The 26,011-nt window shown below is 37.3% G+C and overlaps 1 protein-coding gene across 1 annotated transcript in view; it reads left to right on the top strand.

Moving 5' to 3' along the window:
• Positions 1 to 769: 769 nt before the first annotated feature.
• LOC105394151 overlaps positions 770 to 26,011 on the top strand; it is a 67,750-nt gene continuing 42,508 nt past the window's right edge. The window contains exon 1 of the mRNA XM_011565991.3: positions 770 to 956. Coding sequence (XP_011564293.3) covers positions 870 to 956 — 87 coding nt within the window. The 5' untranslated portion in view covers positions 770 to 869. The remainder of the gene's footprint in view (positions 957 to 26,011) is intronic.

The raw sequence follows: 26,011 nt of genomic DNA on the forward strand, positions 1-26,011 counted from the left end.
AATGGCAATAGGCCCGCCCCCTATTACATTGGGACTAACATAAACACTGGCGAAAAGTGGGTGCAGCAATGCACCTCTGCCTACCCCGCAAGGTAGTACATTAGTATATTAGTAAGGTGCAGATAAACCTGACTCCCCTCAGAAGCATTGTTAGTATGAGAGGGGGGTCAGGTTTCTTTGCACCTGACCGTACAAGGTGTGAGTGTTTATATTTTATATGTATATTTCATTCTATTTACTAATTTTGTACCAAATTAGTAAATAGATTGTAATGCAATAATTATGTAGCCAATTTAATTTAGAGAGGCACCTTTAAAAATGCATATGGACTCGCTTTTAAGTTATGAGGCACCAGTCTTCCAGTCCATCCTTGCAAATCTTTCGAAATTAGAGTACCATCGCATACATACATTACAAGATTTACATAAAATATACCAAAAAACTAATTTATTTTACATTTAAGCAGACAAACGTAAGCATCTAAACCATAAAGATTGCCCAACAACAAAGTAAACACACAGACGGACCAGCAACAATAACACGACACAACAAATTAAGACGCTCTCAGACGCTAGCCCAGCAAATTACAAGTGTAAATAATCTAGAGGCCGCCCAACCGCCGGCGTGGGATGGGCTCTGAAAGCGAAAAAAAAAGAAAACTCGTTAAAAATAGCGGCTTAAAAAGAAAAGCGCTGAAACGGGCGAGATCGGGGGAGTTCGGTGGGGTTCGGGTGTCGTCGGGCGGTGGGACGACTGCCGAGAGCTGGGCGGGGCCTCGGCCAGTGCCGCGCCGCCGGTCGGCCCGATCTGACGTGTGTCCCGTTGTCGCGTCATGTTCTGTGACACTTCGGCATGTTAATGTGATCAACATGGACTTCCAGAGTGCAATGGAGACCTTCGCTGAAGCATGGGCGGCCGCCAACACGGTCAAGACGGAGGCGGCGGAGCTGGTTCAGGTCAGTGCTAGTGGCAATCGGGGGTAGTTTTAGAGAAAAGTTTGTTTACATTGCGTAATTTTTATGGGGTGTTGTGATGGACGGTGGTGATGTTGGGTAGGTATAAGTTTTTTTTATATTAAGTGTAAGTACTATGTATAATTTAAGTACTATTTTTTTTACTATGTAGGTGATAACAACTATAATAATGTACATGTACCCTACATGTGGTTGCTGAAAATTCAGGAAAATTAAAATTTTATATTGAGGTAATAATTAAAAACCGGCAAATGTTAAACAATAATTTGTTACCCTAAATAAAAATAACATACACATTACCCACTATTGTTCGTTAAATACTTAACACCTTCGCTGCCGGTATGGCCGGTATACCTACCAGATTTTTTAAACATAATTATGTGTCCATAGAGTGCCCCCCCAAATATAAATAAAAAATCCATAGTTTCTAACATAAATTTAATATAGCAAAAATTTTATTATTATAAAAGTACCTTTACAAATGTCACAATTTACAATTTTTCTTATCTCCAGTTTCTAAGAAAGTCCAAGTCAATAAAGTATTTTTATTCAATGTAGGTAGGTAGATTTTATTCTTATTGAAGTGCAAATGCAATTTGAAGACCAACTGGTTTAGACTGAGATAGGTATTTGTTAATATGTAATATATTGATTAAATCATTAGCTATGTTGTGGTTTCTTTGCGAATTATTACATTAAGTTTTATCTCATTCCAAATAATTATGTTCATTAAATCTCTTGACATAATATCTTCATCTTTTAAATTATTGATTTACACTAATGACATAAACAATCTTAAGTTTTTTTGCATTTTTTTCTTAACGAGATGCTACTTAGTTCTTAGAATTATTAATTAATATTTAAATATAACCCACAGTTCAATGTTATGAACAAATATCTCAATAATTAATGAAGGTTGATTTTTCAAATGATTGAACATGAGTAAAATACATATTAAGTACTATATCGAAATTTAATTAGAAAGAAACACGTTATGAAAAATAAGTAAATTTTCTTAATCAGTAATTTTTTTGAATTTATATCTAACACTTCGGTACCTACATAGATACTTAATAAAATTTATAAATCTAACAAGGGCACAATCAATCGAGTTGCACAAATTGCGTTTTGATACGTGCACAATCCGATAAAAATCCATAAATTGAAGTTTGTTCAGATTATCGCGTCGGTGCTTGAGAGCGCCGTGTAATCCGTTATCGCCGGATTATGTTAGCCTCCGATAAGCCATATTGGTTACCTCGTGATTGATATGCAACGCTTGCGCCTAGCACTGATTTATACAATTTGAATGAAATTTTATATTTGGAATTTTATACGTTGTCACGTGAATAGACGTTATAGACACAAAACAGTAGATATAGGGTACCTATTCTGAATATTATATGCAATCTGTAGGAAACTATATGAGATGATAGCTAATTGTAATCTATCGGTGATCATAATGTAATGAATCTTAAGCATAAAGGACATTGCCTCTGGTGATTTAAGATTTTATGAAAGGGTTAGTTACGATTACAATGTAAGGTAATTCCTCTGTATAAAATTAGTAAGAAATAGCGAATTATAAACATTTATATCATTTTAAATTTATTTATTTATTTATTATTTACTTATTTATTTCAACATAAATTTAACAACAAAAAAACAATGGATTCAAATAACAGAGCCGTTGTGTTAAGTGTTAACACATTTTCAGCTCGAAGTGGGAGTGAGCCCAATTAAACCGTTATCAAGACGGTGTTTTTTGATCATTCAACTCATAATTTTTTAGCACACCTTGTTTGTAATAACCTGGTACACGTAAGTAGGTCACACAAACTACATCAGTGCGGCTGGTAATAAGTTTTTTTTTGTTTAGACAAATCATGCGCTGTCTTGATTAAATGTTTAGAGCTTAATAAATAGACTAAACTAACAATAACTTGATGAAAACTTACCTAATCAATAAAAACATAAACTAGATATTTAATGTTAACTGCATAAATTTATCGAAAAATTAAACGTAAAGCCTATGTACGCTAATTATTTACAAAATAATAGGTAGGTACATTACACACAGTAAAATAGTGCTATCAGGTACTTGATTAAAGAAAATGTTGAATTGTGTTTAGGATTGTGCTTACAATGATCGTTTAAAAACTCGGCCAATAATATTCCTTATTATCTCTACCGTTACACATTCCGAAGCGTAGTAGGAAAAAAACTCTGTATTAGTTATATTCGGCATATTGATAGAAAGTTGGCTCGTGCCGCGCCGACAAAAACTCTCATCCGACAGCTTATGGCCTATCAAACTACAGAATAAAACCTCCAGCAGACTATACTACGTAACAATCAAATGCAAAACCGATTTTAAATTGTCACGTGCTTTCTAACCGTCACAAAGTGGCATAGAGAAGATAGATTGTGAGCTCGATTGAACAGGTTCGAAAATCGAACGGCGTGTTCCAATATGATTTTATAAGGTGTGAAGGCGGTGCACGGATACAATAATCCGTGCTATTACACACGTACTGTGGTGAAATATTCTCGGTCCAATTTGTGGTGGGTTCCTCGACAATGGAGGTTTGGGACCTCATCAGCGGACGCGTGCCGCCCGCTTTATGACGGCTGAGTGTCGGATAGCTGAGTAGGTACTAGGACAGTTCCGTTATCTCAATTTTCATCTGTTTTTTGGACATCGTGTAGTTTGAAAGCTTGGTTTGGAGAGTTTATCTCTGACCATGAAGTATTTTAAAAGATAATAGTACCTACCTGTTTACTTAATTATTTTTAAATCATGTACCTACTTGTACTCAAAATTAAATTATTGATTACTTTTGAATAAATTTAAATGAAATTTATTTGAATCCATGTAAGCCCAAGTACCTATTATTATTTACTTCTAAACAATCGATTTCGATTAAACTTATATAAAACCACCGTTGTCCAATCCACGTTCACTATTGTTAAATGCAATAACCCAAATGAGATCGCTTCTAACAAGTTACTTACTTTGACGTTTTAATACAACATACCTGAAAAAAAGAAACGATTAAAAAAGCTAATTATAATGTCTCTACGTGTCGGCATGTGAGGCTAAACTGAGATTAATTTGGGCTCCTATTGTTAACCGTTCTCGCAACTTGACCGAATTTCGATTAGTGGCAGTGAACGTGTTAACAAAATTACTAAACATAGCTTTGGAATAATAAATTGTTGTCCTTGTAATTGTTATTTCAACTAGTAATTTTTACTATTGCAACAATACCTCTAACCGTGAATAAATTTAAAAAAAAGTTAGCGCAGAATGGAATTCACATTTCTTGGAGCCGTAGCCCGCAACTTTGATCAACCATAACTGATAGTCTGGTTATTGCGGGTTCAGTTTTTTGGAGGAAAATGATTAATATGAGGGATCAGCGGCAGGAGCAGTAGCCGGGGGTCCGTGACCGCAGCCTCCTCACGAAAACTCACAGTATTGCCACACTGAAATATTATTTACCATAAATTCTACATCATTGTAAAAATTAATTACCTCTAATGGCCAATTAGACCGAAGAGGAGGTAAAAAAAATAAAAAAAAACGCATGCTTCGATCAAATCAAACAATTTAATAATGGCTCCTAAATTTCGAACCTAAAGAATTTCCGATCTTAATCTCGCAATGCAATCTCCAATCGATCCAAATATCGATTCCAGATACAAAACCTTTATTACCTCCGAACAATCTAATAACAAGTCGAATTACCCTAAAAATGCGCAATATTTGCGCTGGCAGCCCTAAAAAGCGGCTTGCCCGCATCGCGCGGCCGAAAACTAACCATAAATTACTGGCCACTTGCTCCGGCTGATGACACCACGCTTTTTTCATCGCATCCCGGTGTTGCCACAAAGAAAAATGCGATACGAGATTTTAACGAGCCATTCTTAATACAACATTCATTAGTGTATTATCCCGATTCTTTGCTCGTACATTGTAATATACCGCGGGGTTTTAATTGAAATTGGTTGGGTAACGCTCGACTTTTTGCCTATTTAGATAAGATTGTAGGCGAATTCAGAAATTGTTGTAACTATGTGAAACATGTTGGCATATCTGGAGTTAATTATACGTGCGTTATGCACGCATCAAGTCATGAGATCAAACAAACACCCTCTAGATAAATTCGGTTCGTTAAAAAAGATAATGAGCTAGCAGGTAGGTATTCAAATACTAAGTACATACTTATAACTATCTCGTTATAAATCTGAGTATATGAAGCATTTAAATGATCTAAACAAAAACTATCAAAAACTCACACTTCGCCGTAAACGCCACTTTTAAACTCCAAAAAAATCAGTCTTACCATAAACATACAGGCAGCATGAAATCTAAAAATCTGAATTACCGAGGGCAGTGGTTGCTCAGTGGCTTTTCGGTTAATAAGTGGTGTTCCGATCCCGAGACCCGCGTTCAGTAGCCGCGGGCGGGTAGACACGGATTAGTGACGTGGAGGAAGCTGCTTGGGATGTGAATAAATTGACTCATTCTTGTAGGGAAGAGTGACGGAGTTTTAGTTTTGCTACCTTTTGAATGGGAAATTTTGTCGGTGCTGTTGGTCAAGGTATTTTTGTCCATTTGCAGGAATTATAATAATACTATGCGTTTTTAATAAGTAGGTAAGTACATTAATAAATTAAAATATGAAATAACCTCTTTGTGATGCGGTTACAGCTGAATATGATGTCCTTCGTAATATGCGTATTAAATGATAGCTACGCACATTCTGCAAGCAATTAAAAATATTAATTACGCGACAACAACACGCGAAACCATAAAAAAAACAATTAAACCATAATTCAGTTGCGTTAAAAACGTCAGTTATAGATACCGATAGCCGACACGACAAGACGCGTAAAAATAAAACGTTTCCATAATAACAGAAAAATACTGGCAGCTTTTTACATATTCATCATTATACAACATACCTTTCTCCGGGTAGGCTCTACGATTATGTTGTTTTTTTTTTAATTTTTTGCCCCCCTAATTATGCAGATTGATTCGAAAAAGGAATAAATTTAATAAGTTGCGTTGGTGCACGCGTTATCTGCGCACTTGGCTGATAATCTGCGGCGCTCGGTCGGCGTAATTGCGCGGCGCGGGCGCACCGAGGGATGTATTTTATGCCGTTTTAATTTTTCAATTTCGCTACTTTACCTATAAACAGGAGTGGAAGTAATGTGTCAAGGAATTTGAGGGGTGTTTGTGGAATCAGCTGATCTGTATCTTTTGCTGTGAAAGGAAGAATGCGGCGGCGGTATGAGTGTCAATTTCAAACAGATTTGTGTTTCTGTAAAACAAAAAATATTTTATAATATACCTCAACATAAAAAAAACTCATAACGGCTGAACCGTTTTGAATGAAACATGCCGTGATCACTATTAACACGTCATTTGCTTAAACGTACACGACTACCGTACTATTACGATACCTAAGCATAATTATTTTGAATACGTAGGTACTGCGACTAATGTTAATCAAAGTGGGTATATTAGTTTCTTTGTTAACTAAATAATAGGCTGGTTTATTGCGGTACAGATTTCTTTAGATTAGTTTGAAATCGTTTCTGTTATTAGTTTTGTGGTGTAGTTTACTTTAATTAAACTTGCAAACATGTTAGTATTACATAATTATAATTAATTATCTACATGTTATGTAGTATTTACTCCATTGAAACTTCAGGTGTTCTGCCAAGTTTTTCAGCATATAGTATTAAATATTTTTCACCATGAGGTAAAATTTCATAACGTAACTTTCGATTACATGTTGATTTATATTTATGATTTAATTTTCAACTCATTTTCCCCAAGTAGAATAGTAAACGAACACATCTAATTCTAAGCTACCCAAGAATTCACTGCAGTAGGTACATTCAACAATCCGCTCGAGCGCAAAATTTAAACCAAGTCTTAACTAAATCGGCACTTAGCGGAATCGGGTAACATTAGTGGGTGTCTCTGCTGTGTGTATGTATGTATGTAGGTATGTTCGCCGACAGTTTTGCGGAGTGCTAAGAAGGATCATCTGAACACCTGGAGTAATACAATTAATAATGCATTATGGGATCTCGGCCCGATGATGTTGTCTCGGGAGAATTAGTTGAAGTGTGTTTTATGGGACCTCCGCAGCAACTGAATTAAACAAACGTTTGGGTTAACTACGCAATTATGTCGGGTTATACGGTGTTATTGAATTTCGAAGTTGGATAGGTTTGTTTCCTAGTTTTAGAGTTTAATTTATGTTTTTTTTTAAGTAGAATAAGTTGTAATTTTAGTAGTGTAGTTTGTAGTAACATTCACGAAGAATGTACTGATGTAGACTGAAAACCCGAAACATGAAACCTTATAACGCACCCACCATTTCACCGCGTTCATGTATCCTCAAATACGAGTAGTTACATAATAATACGTGAAGAATTATCACGACTTGCGTCTTCGTGAGGGCGATTACTTGCGCGGGGGGGGGGGGGGGGGGGGGGCTTGGATCAGGTTGAAAACAGCCAAAAACTGGCCCCGTCTTAGCCTTGAATGGTTTAGCCCTGGGACATGAGCAAATAGCTGACGAGGCCTGAGGCCCGCGCGCCCTGCATACAGAGCATGCGAGCCAGGGAGTAGAGACTCCGTGGAGAATGTTAGGGCAAAAAATGTTTTTTGGAAAGGAAGTTTTGGATTGCGGTACGATAAACATATGAATGCAATCAGTTAGTACATTCATTTTATAGTATTGATTTGCAGATATCCATTAATATTTGTCTGAATTAGTCTAACTTTGTTTTAATCGAACCTATGAAAATTTTACCCATAGGTACTACCTCAACCTAATCATAAATTAATATAGGTAGGTATGTTATAACCGCATATACCTACTGATAACCTGTACTGCCTTTTATTTAATTGGAAACTTAAATTAACAATGTAATCATTAAAATAACAAGTTTTAAAATAACTTATTTAACAGACCCCTAAATTCCAATTAAAAAAGACTACTGTACTGAAATCTGCAAAATGACATAACACACAAAACAGATAAGTAATTTAAGATTTTTTAACTCAATTCGTCTCCACCGCACCCCTACTCCGGACTTGCAATGGAGTATTTCGTATTTGCCTCATTTTTTATTTTTTGCCAGTTCGATTACTTGAACGCGATCTCGTTGCGGCGAAATTCGGGAGCGTTCGCCGCCGAGATATTAATTATTGATTGACGTCCGCGCGCGGACGCGTGTACGCGTATAAACGTGATCGAGATTATAGGGAGCATAGGCCTCGGCTCATTACGTCGGGATACTGCGGGAGAGACAAGCCAGGCGTGGTTCCTTGCTTGGCCAAAAATTCGGACTTTTGCCTGTCAAGAATGAGTAGTACGTAATGTTTTTATTCATCACGACCCATCACGTCTCCACTGAAATGAAGGAAGGGTTTTAGGCCTAGTCCACCACACTGGCCTAGTGCGGGTTGGTGGTCACTGGAGAAGGTATTCATAGGTGTTTGTTGTGGAAAAATTGTATGCCTGGCTCTAGTTAGTCTAAAATAAGTATAATTATGATGTCATAAATCGACCAATAGTTGTTTTTCTGGTTCACTTTCAGTAGTTTGACCGTTGTTGTCTATTCTAGAGGAATACTCCATACGCTAACCATGAGTTCATACACACAACAATTAATGTGATTTCATTGTAAGCTCACTGGTTGCGTCCAAACTGGACGTGTGTGTAACTCGCGTGATTCGCGCGTGATCGTAATTTCGTGTAGCTCGGTTACTTTGTGGATTAACATTTTTTTTCTTTTCGTGTGTAATTTGGGCGCTGTCTGCTCCTGACGATGGGTGGGAATTGGGGTGCTCCTTCTTTACAGGAGTTGTTTTTTTAAAGAATGTAATAGAAGATATATACTTACAATGTTTCTTACAATAAAAAATAAACAACCTAAACAATACGGAAACATCACGGGAATGTTGTCATCGAAACTGACTATGATGCTCGCAGCATTAATTTCCACACTGAACATTGTCTAGGTTAGACAAATACAAAATAAGTAGATTCAAACCAAATTAAACAATACCTACGTTCACAAGCCCAGCCACCAACATAATAAATGAATTGTCAGTTTTTTCGAACAATACCATCGCTTAAAACTCAACCCTTAAGTAACATAAAGCGGTGGTTACAATAGAAGCATCGCCCAATCGCGTTTTATATTTTTAGCGTCGCGATAGCGAGTTCAGATAGGAATCAAACAATATTAATATTATAAAGTTTAGAACAAAGCTTTTGTTAATTACTCTAGAGCTAAGGGCGTCAGCTGCTGGCTGGAGAGCTCGGACAAAACTACTTCAAACCCCATTTTTAATCCACGCTTAGTGCTGCGGCTGCTAAAACTTAGAACAACGTAATTCGCTTGTTTGCAGTACAATTTTTAGGTTTGGCCAAAGTAACAATTTTTTTTAAAAGTATGCGTTAATATACAAAAAAAATATTATGAATTTTATAAGGTTAAAAAAAAACAGTTATTTTCTCCAGTTTTGGTAAGATATTTTGTGTTATCATTATCAAAGACCACTTATTCCAAAACATTTATAGTGCAATCACTATCATAATTATGGTCATTTAAAATTTCGTATAAGCAAAACCAGAAGAAAAAAATAAGTTTCCTTTGAATTTTAAAGGTAAAAAAAAATTGGTACGAATAATACGCATTCGGCAATGTTTTTTCTGACGCAAGTTCACAGTTTACGCGGTATAGGCTCTGCACTCTGCACCGCGTATTGTCCCAAAAACAAAGCGTCGTGCGCACCACTTGAGCTTAATTTGTGAGTGCGAGTTAGTTGTGTACGCGGCCTTAATCGTCGACTAACAATGTCGGCAGTGGTGCGTGGAAACCCGCCCTTAGCCGAGCCATGTGGCCCTGCGACCAAATTTTGAAAACGAATTCTGACGAAACGGGGAAAGGGTAACCGATATAATGATTAGATGATTACCTATAAACCGAATTTAAAAATACAGGGAGATGGTTGATTTTAACTTTATCGTGATATAAAAGCAAGAACGCTAGTTCGTGAAAAATGTGTAGTGTTACAAAAAAGTTATCCATTGTTATAACATTATTGTAGTTCTTTGTAACGACCTTACGAACTTAATACTTTGTATTTATAATACAGCCATAATTTAAACGACCTGCTATGACATCGCGACTAACGGCCAAGCAGTACGAGTAGTACACTGCATGCAAATAGCCTATAACTAGCTCCACACTCCCTACAGCGACCTGACTGAAACAAACAACGAGCAAAAACACTATGTCTCAAAACAAAACCCATCAATAGGCAACCCTCACATTCCAGCGAACTGTTAACATGCATTTATTCATCTTTCCACGGCAATAGCTGGTGCGTTCAACCCTACCCTGCGTTAGTAGATTATCGTCAAATGTATGAAAAAGTTGGCTATAGTTGTATGTAAATTGTATGAGAAATGGTGACCCGTGGGGGGGTGAGTGATGCGCAACGCGTGAGCAATCATCGCGATCGACGACTGCGCAGGCGCAGGGCTGGCGCAGGGCTGGGACACCTGCCGCCGGGGTCGCCAAGTTTACGTGACAGATACAGATAATCGATTTAGAATTGTGAATCATGATACGTAAGTGTCTAATCCTTAGACATAAATCTTTACAGTTTAATAAAAATATAGCATATAGGCGAACTTGCAATACTCGTAGCATTCTCTTCCATCTTAGCCTTGGGCGTTGTGCAGAAAGTGTAGATGTAGTATGTATCATAGGAACAATAAAAATATTAAAATAAATTGTGAGAAGTCCTGCTGTAATTCAAATACCGAAGTCCGAAGTGGCAACCCTGATGGACGCACCAACTGTCGTTTTCACATTGACAGAAACCCACACAGGCATACACTCCGGTTGACGAAACGATTGTTAGAGTGCTGCCAGTTTTTAGGAAGACCCCATTGCTGGATACGGAATTTAAACTTGCACAAACCAACTCACTGCTACAGTTTTTAATCTGCAATGTGCCGGTAATGGCGAGCCAGAGCCATGCGTGTGCACAATAAGGATGGTGGTATGATAAGCTCGTAATAAATTAAAATATAAATGTGTAAAGTTAAACCGGAGAAAGTCTAAAACGCACTGGCATTGTGGCGGAGGGCAAAAACTGGTGCGTCCGCACTCGCATATTTTTACAGAAGGCGTTATCGCAAGCGAAATTTTTAATTCGCCGCATAATTTCGTAAAGATTACGGAGATAAAGCACAATTATTAAAACCGTACGAAAAAATTGCGCATACATTAGCGTAAATACATGTAGTGCAAATATATGCGCGCGCGCATTCTCACGCACACACCGAGATCATATTTCGATCGTAAATAATTGTTTCGTGGAGGAAGTTGCGGATTCTAGTCAACGGAACGGTCTCCGTTTCGGCGCACGCATTGGGGGGGTGAAGGGGTACTAAATAAACTATAAGTTTAATATTGTCATGAATTTACTGTATTGAATCAGAACAGTCGCTAATTATTAATATATAAGCGTATGTGTACGAGTTTGCTGTTGATGACGAAGACTAGCTTGAGACTAGTTTAAACTTTGTTTAGAGTGAGCACAGAGCTTACGAGCTTACGAATGTTCCAGGTAGATATTTCAAATTGGCCTAGACTGAAAGAAATCTACTAAATAAAAATAAAATATTAACCAAGACGGGACGTCGCCGTTTTCGGGAAGAGGACACAAGAGAATGATTGTATGCCATGACATCCCTCTCTGCTATATGGCGATGCTCATAAGGCCTAACACAAGAAGTAACAAAAGTTTTGCGTCGCGCTAACTCACATCGCGTGCCTTGGAGAGCGAGTGCGACGGATAACTAAGTCTTGACGTGCATGTCTTGAGTCCTGTGCTAGAAAGGTACTACTAGCACAGGACTCAAGACATGCACTTCAAGACTTAGTTTATGGAAATTCCACGCTATACTCGTAAATGAAATCTTTCAGGTAGCTAGCTGCGTTGATTACGGCTTGAGAAAATACTATCGAAAATACTATCTTTTGTCAAACAAAAAACTAATTACCCCTGTAATGCTGCGTGCACGCATGTACCAGTTATGTATTTAGTAATTAATGTGTTTAGTAAACTATCTGCCGACGATCTTTTACATATTATGTACATACAATCTGTATGATATTATACTGTATACTTAGGTAAATGTTGAACTAAAATAAATATAATTATTGTCTAATGGACAAAATGAAAGTCATATTATAATTGGGAAGTTGGACCCCATAAAATTTCCTCCGTATCATTATATTATGTAACCTTTATCAATTTAGGGTATAAGTACCTAAGTACCTACATTACTAAAATAGAATTTTGTGCTTTTGAAGCTTGCAACCAATATTACTTTTATTTAAATATTTACACGTAAAAAACACACCGTATGATCATGTGAACCATGAGGCATACCTTTTTCATAATCATCAACACCATTAGATCAATGGTCTGCATCATCCCTTTACTATTCACCCCATGAAAACTGCATTCGCGTAGCTCGATTACGTAAAGAAAGAAATCAAATGAAAGATTCGCAACTGGTTGGGAAACTCGTCACAGTCGCGCAACTCGTTTATCGATCTATCGGCGGATGCGTCGAGTCGATTAGCATCACCACGCTGACCGTTACGCGCCAACTTTTTTGAGAGAAAAAACCATAATTATAATCGTGCGTCCTAGTATGGGCTACCTGCACTTGTATATGCAAATACTGTGACTAATTAGGAGGGAAAACTAAAAAAAACTAGTCGTTTTGCGTTCAACAGTTCATTGTCGTGTTGGTATCACATTGTGAGAGTCTCCCGCGATTCTTTTAAAATACTTAGCCGGTACAAATCCGTTGTTTGTCAAAGTGCTGGAGTTTTTAAGCAGCTTAACCCTGAATAGGGGTCGGGAAGTGAAGGAAAGGGTTCTTATAGAATGCCGGCAATCGTAATTTTAATCTCGGCGAGCAAATTGGGATTAATTGAACTTTTTTCGTTTTGGAACTCCTTCGTCTTTGTGTCTGTGCGTAAGCGCGGTACGTGTCACTCTTGTAATTATATAGAGCTATTTATAGAACCCCTAATTCAGTTTTTCCGCTCAACTATTAAAGTTACTAAGAGCATTTCACCAAAAATGCTTCGCAGTCATCCGTGACTATCTTTTCGGAGGTGATAGACTTTCAGCTCCCCATTTCACATTGCATACAGATTCGAGGACACTGATTCCGATTGTTGACACAGAACATATCCACTTAAAATATAATAATCATTAGATTAGATAGCATTATTCATTAGCAACTACTGGTTTACGAGTGACTTAGCCCGAATGCGCAATTTTAGCGTTTAAATGATTAAATCAGAATAATACCAGTAATTAGTGGTTTTATTTCTGGTATTTTTTAATGACGAATTGGGAATAAGATAATTATCCATCAAAGATAATTCAGTGTTATATCCAAGTAACTGACCACTTTATCGCATCAAAATTTAGCATTTTAAAATTTTGGGATGGTAAACTGCTGCGGGAACAGCTCTATATGTATTCGCATTAGCTCGATGCATGCAAGCGCCGAATGATTCGAGTTCTCGCAAAGGGTGAGGTGACCGTATTAGTTTAGGTATCTATATCCGACGTCGGTTACGCGCTCTCAGGTGTGACTGACGGAAGCACCGTCATTATCCTGCCCTCATGCAGGACCATAGTGCGTGCTACTCACTCACGCACGGCACACAGGTGCAACCGCGCTACGCAAGGAACAACCCCTTAAGCGAAAACCACCTTTGTGTGAGTGCGCTACAAGAATGTACGCGAGTGCACGCACGTCATTTGTTTCGAGCATTGTTTGCGTGTGTGGGTGCGTTTTATTAAGGGGATTAGACTAGCTTTGTACTTTTTATTCTCGCGACATTGTTTTCCCTTACTATGAATTTATTGCCGTTTACGGATGCGATGCGAAGTCTTTTGTTATTTTTGTAACGTTTTTATTACATAAACAATTTGCCTGTGCCAGGAGGTAATTTCATTGCTGTGTAACCGCAAACTAGGTTTGTTGGGGCTGGAGGAGAGGCGTGGAATTAATTGCTACACGAGGTTATTAATTAAGTATGGTATGCAAATTATGCAAAACACCATGGGATGGGGTGTTTCTTACGTAAAAAGCTAAACGTAATACAATTATTCAATAGAACACTTGTTGTTAAATTGTCAGGTCTTTAGGTCTAGCCTCGGCCATCAGATACTGCACTAATACTTATGAATAGAATACAAATTATGTAGGTACTTAGTAGATTGGAATCGTATTTATGGTTATGGTTAAGTAAATAATATTATGTGATGAGTAATTAATTAGAAGGAATGTTTAGATATAATATAAAAATATACATATTTTACGTAGATATTCTAAAATCCACATAAAAAAATTACATTGAATAATTTTCTTGCAAGTTTATTGAAATGTAACATACATTCAGAGACACATGCCAATTACACAGTGATCCTACACTCCTATTATTATCCACATAAGGGCGGTAATTGAAAAAATAAGTGGATGGATAATAATGTTTGATTATACCTTTTACCAGGAGAAATACATATTAAATAGGAGTATAGAAATATTGTGGGGACTTGTCATTCCATTGGCATAGTGGGAATTGCAATTTAGTTTTTGTCGAGTTTACAAGGTGCTATTGCTGCTTTTTAACGTTCAATGATATCGCTACAATAATTCAATGGCAGTTTCAAACATAAATAAGTGGGTAGAGAATTAAGCTATCGTATAAATAAGGATTAGTTAGGTAATCTTATTTTCTATCATATAACGTAGGATGTTTCACGAATGAAATTATTCCATATTACTGAGAACTTTACCTTTTAAAAGCTATCTAGGAATTCTATAGTAATGATGTAAAGATATATTTTGTTCTTATACTTATTTTTACAGCCCTGTGTATTTAACCCTTATATTAATTAAGCGTAAGAATGACTTGCGAGGTAAACCACTTTTCTACTGAACAAAAAGAGAAAATTGACGTCACTACACTTCATCAAAATATAGAGCTCTGACATCAGTGGGGATCCAGATTGCTATGATTGCATAAGTGGTTATATTTAGAACCAGCACTGATTAGACTCTAGCGCCTTGTAGATCGTTAATCCCGGTAGTGATGGTCTTATCACGGAGTTTTCGGGATTGATGATGTCGTCTAGATGATGGAGTCTTAGCCCGCTGGGTACCAGGTGAAAGTGAAAAGCATAATTATTGTGAGTTTTAAGAACACACTGAATACTGAACGAGAAAAACTGTAAGTAGGTAATTTAAACTTTAATTTCAGTAATTCGTTCCTTGTTTACAGTACATAAGTATAGTATCTATGAATGATCCAATAAACATGATTTAACAATACCAGCATTAAAATGTGCCTACCTGAGAACTTTTATCCATAATAATTATAATTGGGTTTGTATTTTTTGTGTAAAACATCGATATTCCGTAATTACTTTTGAATACTAGTCCAGCATAATATTCCTAATCAAATTATCACAATCCCTGACGCTTCTACTGCTGGGGGACAGGTTCCAAAGAAGGAACGGTTTCAGGCCTTAGTACACCACACTTCATAGCCTAGTGCGGGTTGGTGGGCAGGATTGATCTTATCTTAACTTTTGTGGACCCAGAATTAAATCCTGGAATTTCGGGACTTCACTCACTTCACTCCTTCACTAGCAGTTGACACGGTAACCCGGGCCTAATATACGCAACTATCTAGGAGCCTAATTGTGGTCGCGATTGCGATCGTGACGCGGCTCCGGCTGAATTGTTTTAGAACGATAAATCTACGCTCAGCCAATTGCTGGTTCTGGGAATCAAATTAGGCACACGGATGAGCGGGAATTAGACACGATTAGTACAATGGAGATAGGCTCGGGAAGCTTAAACGTAATTGTAGGTTGGTGGTGCTACAGTGATTATGAATAATCTTGGAAAATGTTACCTACATCATAAATTCATAATTTTAATTGACGATCTCAGAATAAATACTTCGTCCTCGCATACCAAAAAATATGTAATAATCCTTCGCTCCTATTTCGTTATGTATTTTGGTGCTGTCTCACTAAACGCCTTTAAAAAACTACGTACAAATTTAATTACAAATAATTATTGGTAATAAAAGTCCTTTGAGTTATTATTGCAACATTGATATTCAACGTAAGCGATTATCTGTTTGTCGCGCTACTGGGGTCATCGAGTCTTGTCGGTGTAAACAAGCGCAAATAAAAAACGATACTCGATAACGTTAAGCGCAGGTGCTAAACACTGCAATTGTGGTTACGTAATTAGGTTTTTTGTAGTTTTTTATTGTAAAGCTGTCAAACACCCTTTGTTATAAAATTGTGACGGATGAAAGTTTTTACTTGTTTTTTGTGTTCCCATTGCGCTAAACATTTAGGGCTGTTTTACATGTAAGTCCTGTAACGATTGGTCTATAAACGTGTACCCATCTGTAACGTAGTACAAATAAAGCTTAGAACACAATGCAAGCCTGGATAGAGACGGAGGCCTATTTCGGCCCATTGACGTCACAATCCGATTGTCACTTATCTAGAGTTTGGTCTGTGCTTTAAATGTGGCGTATATTGTGGCACCCTGATTCTGGAAACGTGTTTCTTGTTTCCATCTATTTTGAATATGTTGATGCAGCTTTCGTTAATATGCAGCACTATTTATTATGTGAGTGTTTAGTTTGGCGTACGCGTACATTGAGTTCGCTCGATAGCTCTGTAATTGTTATTTACTTATTGCATTTTAGGTATCCTTTTTCGAGTTTACTGACAACAAAGTTACAAAATCGCTCTTCAAAACATAATAAAGCTGAAAATCTTAAATTAAAAAATGAAATATAAAACTAAACAACAAAAGCCCTGCACCTAGCTTCAACGAAACTACTAGAAGCCTCACGAGAGTGAAAAGCCATCGAATCGGGCCGCCAGCACCATAGATTACACCGACGATCGGCGGCCAGTTATCGCGGCGAGTAACGGAAGCGATAAACGTCCGATAGCACGTAATAGTGGTGAGCGCGGTGTGTCCCCGCCCTTATCACATGTGGGAACTCTGTGAGCAAAGACTGCTTGTGGTTTACTTCAAATTGCGTTTCCTATTGGCTCCCTCGCTGTTTCGGCGCAATTAGGCTGGTCGGCCTGCGTGCTGCGTGCTGTATTCTGAACTAAGACGAGGTTATTCACAGGTCAGTTTGCTTTCAAGGGCCGTATGCAGATTGAATGGCTGACTAGCAAATTAATGTTTATATAAGACAGAGACAGCTATAATTTTATTCCGCAGATTGCATTTATCTGACCATTGAAAAATCAGCCCAAATAATGATGGACCAATAGATTGGACTACATAATACATATAACATATCGGTTGAAATAAGGAAATGATACCTATAACTTAAATGTAATTGTTAGTTTATCGCCGAGATAACATAAATAAATGGTTTAAGTAGTGTATTTAGCTCATTGTTATTTTTAAAGTACTTTAGAGTGATAAGCTTAATCATTAATCGGTAATCACAACATATTATTTTTATGAGCGGAAATTCTACGTCAAACAATGTTTGATTGTAAATTGTAATTATGTATTTGAATTTATTGCTCGTCATCTTCATAACTACCATAACCATATATTTTGAGTATGCAGAGGTGTAGGTATAGCTTTGGGTCTAGATTTTTAGACGAAATACGAAGTTTAGAGTGTCGGCGTAGATAAAGCTCAAAACAAAGTCACATTTCCAATACGAAAAATATACATATGTATTAAGTAGTACTTACTTACCATTCATTTAATTCGATTCCAAAATACGAAGAAACAGAGACAGACAGACTTGTAATGGAACAACACTTTTTTCGGCCAGCAATGAAACATAATAGTGATTGACGACTTTGACGAGTAATCATGTCGTAAAATGATGTGTGGAACAAATACACAAATACAATAAACCGAATAGTATTTAATGGCTAGATAACAGATGCATTGACCGCGCCCGAGCTTCGGAAAGTTCAGCGGGCATAGTACATAATCTTAGTGCTAGGGTTGCCAGCTTTTTCACAAGCTAATTTAATGTGTGGCCGCCGATTGTTCAACTAAATGGATTGACTACATCCTGATGTCTTGGACTTTAAACCATTTTATACCATCCCTTTTGATAAAATAAAATATCGGTTATTGTTATTAGTATAGGTATGGTTGCAGCAGGATTATTTATATTCTAGGAAGCCTATAGGTGATCTAAGTAGGTTTTTTTTGTATTGTATTGCTTTCTTTCTCTATCTATTTGACAGAGCATTTGAAACATTGTACAACTTCAAAAACACTTGCTTTTGCATGAACCTTAACCCTGGCAGCCCTAGCTAGTGCAGTGTCATTGGTCGTTTATCTCATCCGACATCCCTTTACAATACATCAACAGTGAGTAAGAGCTGCAGTGATATGCGCAGACGCATCCGAGAAACGCAATCCAGGGTCAACGACCCCTAATCTCTGTTTTGTATGAGAGACTCGATCTGTGGGGCTGGATGGATGGCCAATAAGTTGTATTGTTTGGGTTTAATTAATTCGCTTATTGAATATGTTAAGACGAGGATATATATTTATAAGTTTAAGTTTAGGAATACCTACAAATACCCGAGTATAATAATATTATGTTTAGTCGTCGTTTCCTAAAAATATTATCTTTAGTAACGATGACTATATCCTGACTATTGAATGTAGGTATTAATTGTTAAACTGATTGAACATTACGTGACAGGGATTTAGATCATCAATCTAAAAACATAAGACAGGAATCCATGGATTACTTAAAAATGACTTGGCCCACGGGTAGGCATTGGCAATAGTCAAAACAAACATTGACTAAATGCCATTGACACGTCTCCGTCAGGTAGATCCTTTACAAATGGACATTCATCTTCTAAGTTACCGTTAGGGATAATACCCATCTTGTTTGTAAAATTTTGACGTAATGGGATAAACTAAACAAAAGATATGGATATAACGATTTATGGAGGGCTGGGCATTTTGACAGAAAAAAATATGAAGCCTTGTTTTAGCGACAGTCTCAGATGCCCTATCGTGAAGTGAAAACGAAATAACATTTACGAAGTGATTAGGGTGAAATTAAATACACTTTGAATCCGATAATCACTGTCAAAACAAGTTCGCGATAGCTACACAGATCTCATTGGCTTGTTGATCGAAGTTAGATTTCAGCTAAATAATGAAGATATACCATATACCTACTCCCTATGAGAACCCAAACCTTATGATAAGTTTAGATTGCGCAGTGTCTAGATTAAGTTAAAATATTGAACAGCTTAAGTGGGCTCAGTAAAAAAAATCTACAGTACAAGAAACAGGCCGGTAAGTCATGTAGCAAAAAAACATCACAAAACCAATCCGACTCCGGCACCCTATCCGTAGAAGGTGTAAAATATACATTGTCTAAGCGCTATAAAAGTCAGGTAAGCGCTACCTCACTTACAATAACGTTAATTGCTTTAACGTTAAAGCGTTTAAGCCGAAACTTATTTTTCCAACAATCCAGGATAAAAACAAGATATGCCCTTTGATGTTGTCACCGATTCTTTGTCACCTCTTTTGAATTTCGGATGGTTTTATTTGAATGCGTCGGGAATTTTGAAGTACAGATCTAAGTAAGCAGTTATTAGTTCGTTTGGATTATTCCGTAACGCATCTTGGACTGTATTTTAAACCTAACACCTACAGTTTCTACAGTTTTTTATGACATCCTGGATAAATACTAACTTATTGGTCACACAATACGATTAAATTATTTAAATTACAAAACAAACACAAGTCATGGATTCCCCTACATCCATGGGAGCCGGCTGGTCGGGTTAGTTTAAATTTATGGCGTTGGGGCGTTACACTTGATCTGCTGTTACATTTCCTTGTCGAGGTAAAAGGTCCCATGAGGTCGCAGTCAGCGAAACGTACCCATGAGTCTCATGACAAATATAAATATCCCGATTTTTTATTTTTGTATCTTGTATCTTGTCACAATTTCATATTAACAACCAATTAATAAAGTACTTAATCGACAGTTTTTGGACCAAAATTTTGGCTAGGTATAAAAGTGTGTGTATAAAACTCTCTCAGCACAACCTTGTGATGATGATGATATAAGTGTGAAATGGTTTTGTTTACATAGGTTGCGTTTTCTAATCCTCCATTTTTTCCTGTAAGTAATTTAATTATGTAACTACCTAAGTACTTACAATTTATTTACTAACTACCACAGAAAGACTTAAAAGCTAGTATCTGTAGCCATTTGCCACTAGGCAAGTCTAGGAAGATAGAAATACCTAACAGGCCAACCAATTTGGTGGTCAAATGCATACCTACCAAAACCTTTTGTGTGATAGTAAACATAAATACCACTATCTCTTCATCCGGTCATAGTGAACGATAATAATAATAAAATGATAGTGCGCGTTGGCAATATCTTCAAATTAAAAGGAAATTGATGCGGCTAAAATATTTTATTAGAGGCATGTAATTGATTTGTTATCCAAATAAATACGGTAGAACTTCCGTTTACACATTGATCTTACTAAAAGGCTGAATAATCTAGATAATTTACAATTTATACGTAATTAATTATTATTAAGTATTATTAACAGCCACAAAATGTACCACTGCAGAAGCCCTCATGTTACCACCACCGTCAAACCGTCGGAAGAATGTGCTCCAGTTTAGTTCCCTCTCTCGACCCGAAATCTATTCACCTACTTTCATAATTATTCAGTCATCGATGTCACTATGGTGATGTTGCACCGGCCAGACGTGACGTGTCTGTATGCTAGTGTTGGGAATAATCGATGATTTCACTTCTTATTGATAGTTTTTATCCTCAGTTATTATCAGAAGTCGATACATTGCATCAAATATATATGCTTGATTTTCTTTAAATAGAAGATAGATTGACTATGGATTGTTATAATATTTGTGTTCGTCGCTACCTACTGACAAGCTATAACTATCTAAGTTCATAGCTAATGCATTATGTTATCAACACTATCAGCTATAATAACTATCGATAGCTAGTCGAGAGTAAATTAGAGACATCCTGCCAAAAGTATTTATTCACACACACTTATTGCAACCTATGTACTCATATATGTATAACATTCATCGTAAAGCTATGTAAAATCTACAGTCTTGGGGAAAGAAACATGACCCCAAATGTTTAAAATTTTCCTTAGCATACATAGTACCCTGATCCATGCAGGTTATAATCATAGTAGAATATCGATACTTTATAGCCAGACTATCGATAGATGTTGTGGCAGCACTACCGTATGCGAATCGTAAGCGTTCGCAGAACCGGCGCCAGAATAATAAATGCATTGTGCTACTATAAAAGAATCGCCTGTCCGGATTAGTAGAATGTTAGCTGTTACGACTAAAATGTAATACAATGAGTGGGCTGGAGACATGCGCCGCTGTGATTGGCTGTTTCTGGACTAATTACTTTGGTATAGTCCATAGTATATACATGTTTCACATTGAAGTTCTTTGTGGTGTTATAGTTTTGGCAACTGGCTGAAGGGTAGGCGTCCATTAGGTTCGTTGGTGCAACAATTGAGCACCACACTGTGAAGGCGGTTCCATAGTATTGTTTAATCAGGATAGAATCCAGCATCAGGAGGTTCTTTTAATTCAAAGATGTTTTTTTTCAATAATTTAATATTATACGTCGTTCTACTCTTCAATATTTTCGACGCATTACTATTTTCCTAAATAACTACTCATAGATGCATTATTTAATCTTTGGCGAAACAAGCTTCCGGTATGTACTTACCTTAACCAAATTTCGGTATTTCTAATTCTAATCTCCTCTCCATCATGTCCTGGTAAATTACCCGTAGTGGTGGTCATTGCCCCCTATCGGCCGCGCCCGGGGCCGCACGCACTTCCGACTGCGGATTTGCCAGAACCGGCGCGGGCGCATCAAAAGAGCGCAAATTTCGGCGGCGCGCGCGCAGCATTTGAATACTCCAGACCGCCTTATGGGAAACGCCTGACCAAAAGGGATGCCTGCAGTTGAAGCTCTGCATCGAAATTAGGCCTGTGACGGTGCAGTCTGCGCGTTTAGACGCTTTCGGATGCGCAGGAGTTACTAAGTAGTGGTCGGAAATGGTTAAAATGTTGCGAAAAGGCAGACGTTGTGTGGCGTTCGTGTGCGATATTTTTATAACTATTCAGCAAGGGTGGTATCAAAAGATATGTTAACAATTTCTTGTTAAGTATTTTATTCTTTTGATGTTACACTACAACGAATCAAAACAACAACATGTCATAAATCCACTTGAACCCGCCACGACACACACGAGACATGTTTTTGCGGCGACATTAAGCCCCCATATAGATGTCCCGTCGAAATTAAACAGCTAATTATTAATTATGATTCGTTTCACGAGCCAGTCCGAAAAAAGGAACAATTTAATTACTCAAAAATTTCGCTTAATTATGAGTTTTTTCTTTCCCGATTCAGTGTATCCGAGGCGGGCCACACGGGCTTTCTTGCTACTTACCTCTCACGTTTTTGAGTTGCTGTAATATTTAAATTGGTGGCATAACTCCGGAGGGCACGCTGGGCCTGGGAATGCGCTGGCGGCTGCCGAAACCAGCTTCTGAACGCATTGTGGGCTACCGTCTGCCGTCTCCCTCGCTCGCGGGACCTGGGGTCACTGCAGCTTGCAAAAACTGCGGTGCTGCGCTGACCACGATTCTATCTCGTAGTATTATACGTTCCGATAGCATGACAGCTATGGTTCGTTCGCTTTTTGTTAAGCTAGAGTAACCGTCCTGCTGATGATGCCGCCAGCTAACACATCCCGCCTAAATTTTGCATGGATGCGTCGCGCATGCGCGGTGCGGCGGCGGCGGCGGCGGCGGCGGCGGCGGCCACGTACCAGACATTACTGCTCGATGCATATTAATCGAAAGGGAAGTTTTGTTAACAATATCTAATGTGCTCCGCGAACGCCCGCGGCACTCTTGAAGCTTTTTTTATTTATTTCGGCACCACATTTCAAACTCGAAAGGTTTCGCAATGTTTAGTATTCGAGCACTCGGCGATGTTAATGCCGATTTTATTGATGTAATATGGCATTGTCTATGAATAGCGGAATATTAAACGGGGACCTACATCCGTTAGTTATAGGAACCGTTTTTTAATTTGCTTTGCCCTTGTACGGTTGTTATGGAAAGTTAGCTGCGATTGTGCCTAGATTGCCTAGATAATGTCTTGGAGTGCCTACTTATCTGGGTTAGTTCCATGTTAAATCATATCAAGTAACGCTTAGCGATAATCACGATTAAATCGTCTAAAGGTTTTGTTCATCGAGTAGTTTTTAATCTGGAGTGGCTCATGGATATATACCTAGTATCTATCTAATTAGTTACCTACATATAAATTCATAATAATAATATAAAAAAGTGCAAGCATTTGGATATGGATTGGATACCTATGGCTGTAAACATTTTAACTGTGATCTTTCGTATGACATATGTTGTCACTGAAATGTAAAAAGAACAAAGAAGTTTTGTAATCTAAATTTTTAAAAAAACTTAATTCAACTAACACATGATTAATTAATTATTATAGTGTCCTAGAATAGACTACCATATTATTTTATTTATATTTGTATCCTAGAAGGATTTGCTTGGAATTCTTGGAAAGTTGATAGGTAATAATGAATTAGATAATTAGCTATGTTTTAAATGTCCTTAATTATAATAATTACTTATCTGTATAGTTCTATAGGCACTGATAATACTGAAAGAATCATTTTTAATATCCGTATCTTGTACTTGAAAATATAATAACTTATCTTTTAGCTACTCAACACTTTCATACCTATTAGATACACTTAAATACACACCTACATAGTCTACACACACGAACCCTCAAATTCATAGAAGGTATTTTAAATTTACAGCAAGGTTAAAATTTACATTGATACACACTAGTTACCTACGACTCGTCCAAAAGATGGAATTCGTATGATATACGCAACGTCAATTTTAAACCTATAGTAAAGTGTCAAAAAGCTTTATAAATTTGAGGGTAAATATTTATTACGTTTAAATAAACTAAATAACTCTTCTTCATCTGCCTAGCCTGTTCCTTATTTGATAAATAAACAAAAGAGGTCCTACCAATAAATGTTCATTATTCATTATTTTATACATACACATAATTATGCTCACCAACTGTAATCCCAAAAGGGGTAGTCACTCGTAAGAGAGTCGCCCGCTTTTCGCTGTACGTACATACTGGTACCTACTCACGTGATACATAGGTAGGTCGTGCAATATTTTATCAAACAAGAAAGTCATCGCCTAATCTAACCACCGCAATCGCATAATCATTGCGATTAAGGAGGGTACTTACCTCACACATCCTTGAATAAAAACAAATCTCAGTGATTTGTAAAACAGTGATAAAAATAATAACTTAATCTTTATAAATTTTATCGATATCGGAGATAATCCGTGATAGAGTGCGTAATCTGATTGATAGGCCGCGTTGTACGAGTAATATGTCGTGCTTGTGGTTTAATCCTCAGATTTCTACTCGGTGTAACGAAAGATAGCAAGCAGTGATTTAAATTGTTCAAATTAGGTAAAAACAGTTGGCATTGTTGACAGAGGATTAAGATTAGAATAAAGTAAAATGTTTCTGACGACAATCGTAATAAATAGTGATGTACATGGACCCTATCGCGAAGTCAAAACGAAGTAACATTTACTTAGTGATTATAGTGTCAACACAAGTTTTCGGCAGGGGGCCAGTTATGAAGTTAGCAGCGAATGCACGTTTGTATCTTGTCAAACTAACCAACCGTTTATTAATGCTTTCAAAGATTGACAGTTTTTTAGTTTGAAAATGAAAAAGTGTAAACACACTCAATTTCATAAGGACGTTTCGATCTCGCCGGGGCGGCCGGCACATCCCTACTTCAACCGACTACGGCAGGGCTCAGCACAGATTTGTTTTATCGCCATTTTATTGTTGAAGTTATTAAATTTATTTTATTTGTGGACGACTGTGATTACGCAGATAAAACCACGAATGACTTATTGTTGCTCTATATCTTTTAACCTCTTGTCATTGAAAATTAGACCTAAACAGAGCGGGTGACGGTTGTGGTTTGTGCGACTTAGCCGGGGGATTTGTATGGATTATGTGGGATCTAGATTACGTATTCGGTGAATGTTAGCGGAAAGTGAGCGATTACGGAAGGATTATTTACTTACAAAGAGGAGGAATAAAATTACTGAAAAGAAAAAACATTTATGAAATTTAAGTGATTCATATATAATAGCATGTTGCATAATATTATTAAATTGATATAATTATACCATTATATCTACTTAGATTGACTTGTCATCGAGGATTACAGTCGTGAGTCGTGAGCATAATATGTATAGAGATGTAAGTATGTATATTTTAAGGTGTTTTGTCGAATAACCTAAATACGTTTAATACGAAACGTGTAGTCTAAACTAGCCTGGTTTATTGCAATCAAAACTTAAGGTACGTGTACATAATAACGAAGCGCTTTCACCCGCTAACCCGGCCGCAGCGACCGACGTGTGTGTTAGCAAAACCCGAGCAAATGAAGTTAGCACGTTGCGAGCTAAAAAACCGTTTCGTTAACAATTTGTTCTACAATATACGCGTTTGTGTTGATCCCGTCCAAAACAGAGCAGATGCACTCTAATTACGACATTGTGGCGGGCCCGTGGTAATTGGATGCGTACACGCGGACGGAATTCGACTTAACCTTCTTTATAGATCTGTGAGAAACCGTATTCATTGGAAAATTCCTATTGTGAGCTCTTAATACGTTTCACATAAGA

This window comes from Plutella xylostella, chromosome 5 (assembly GCF_932276165.1).
Source record: "Plutella xylostella chromosome 5, ilPluXylo3.1, whole genome shotgun sequence".
Classification (NCBI taxonomy): domain Eukaryota; kingdom Metazoa; phylum Arthropoda; class Insecta; order Lepidoptera; family Plutellidae; genus Plutella; species Plutella xylostella.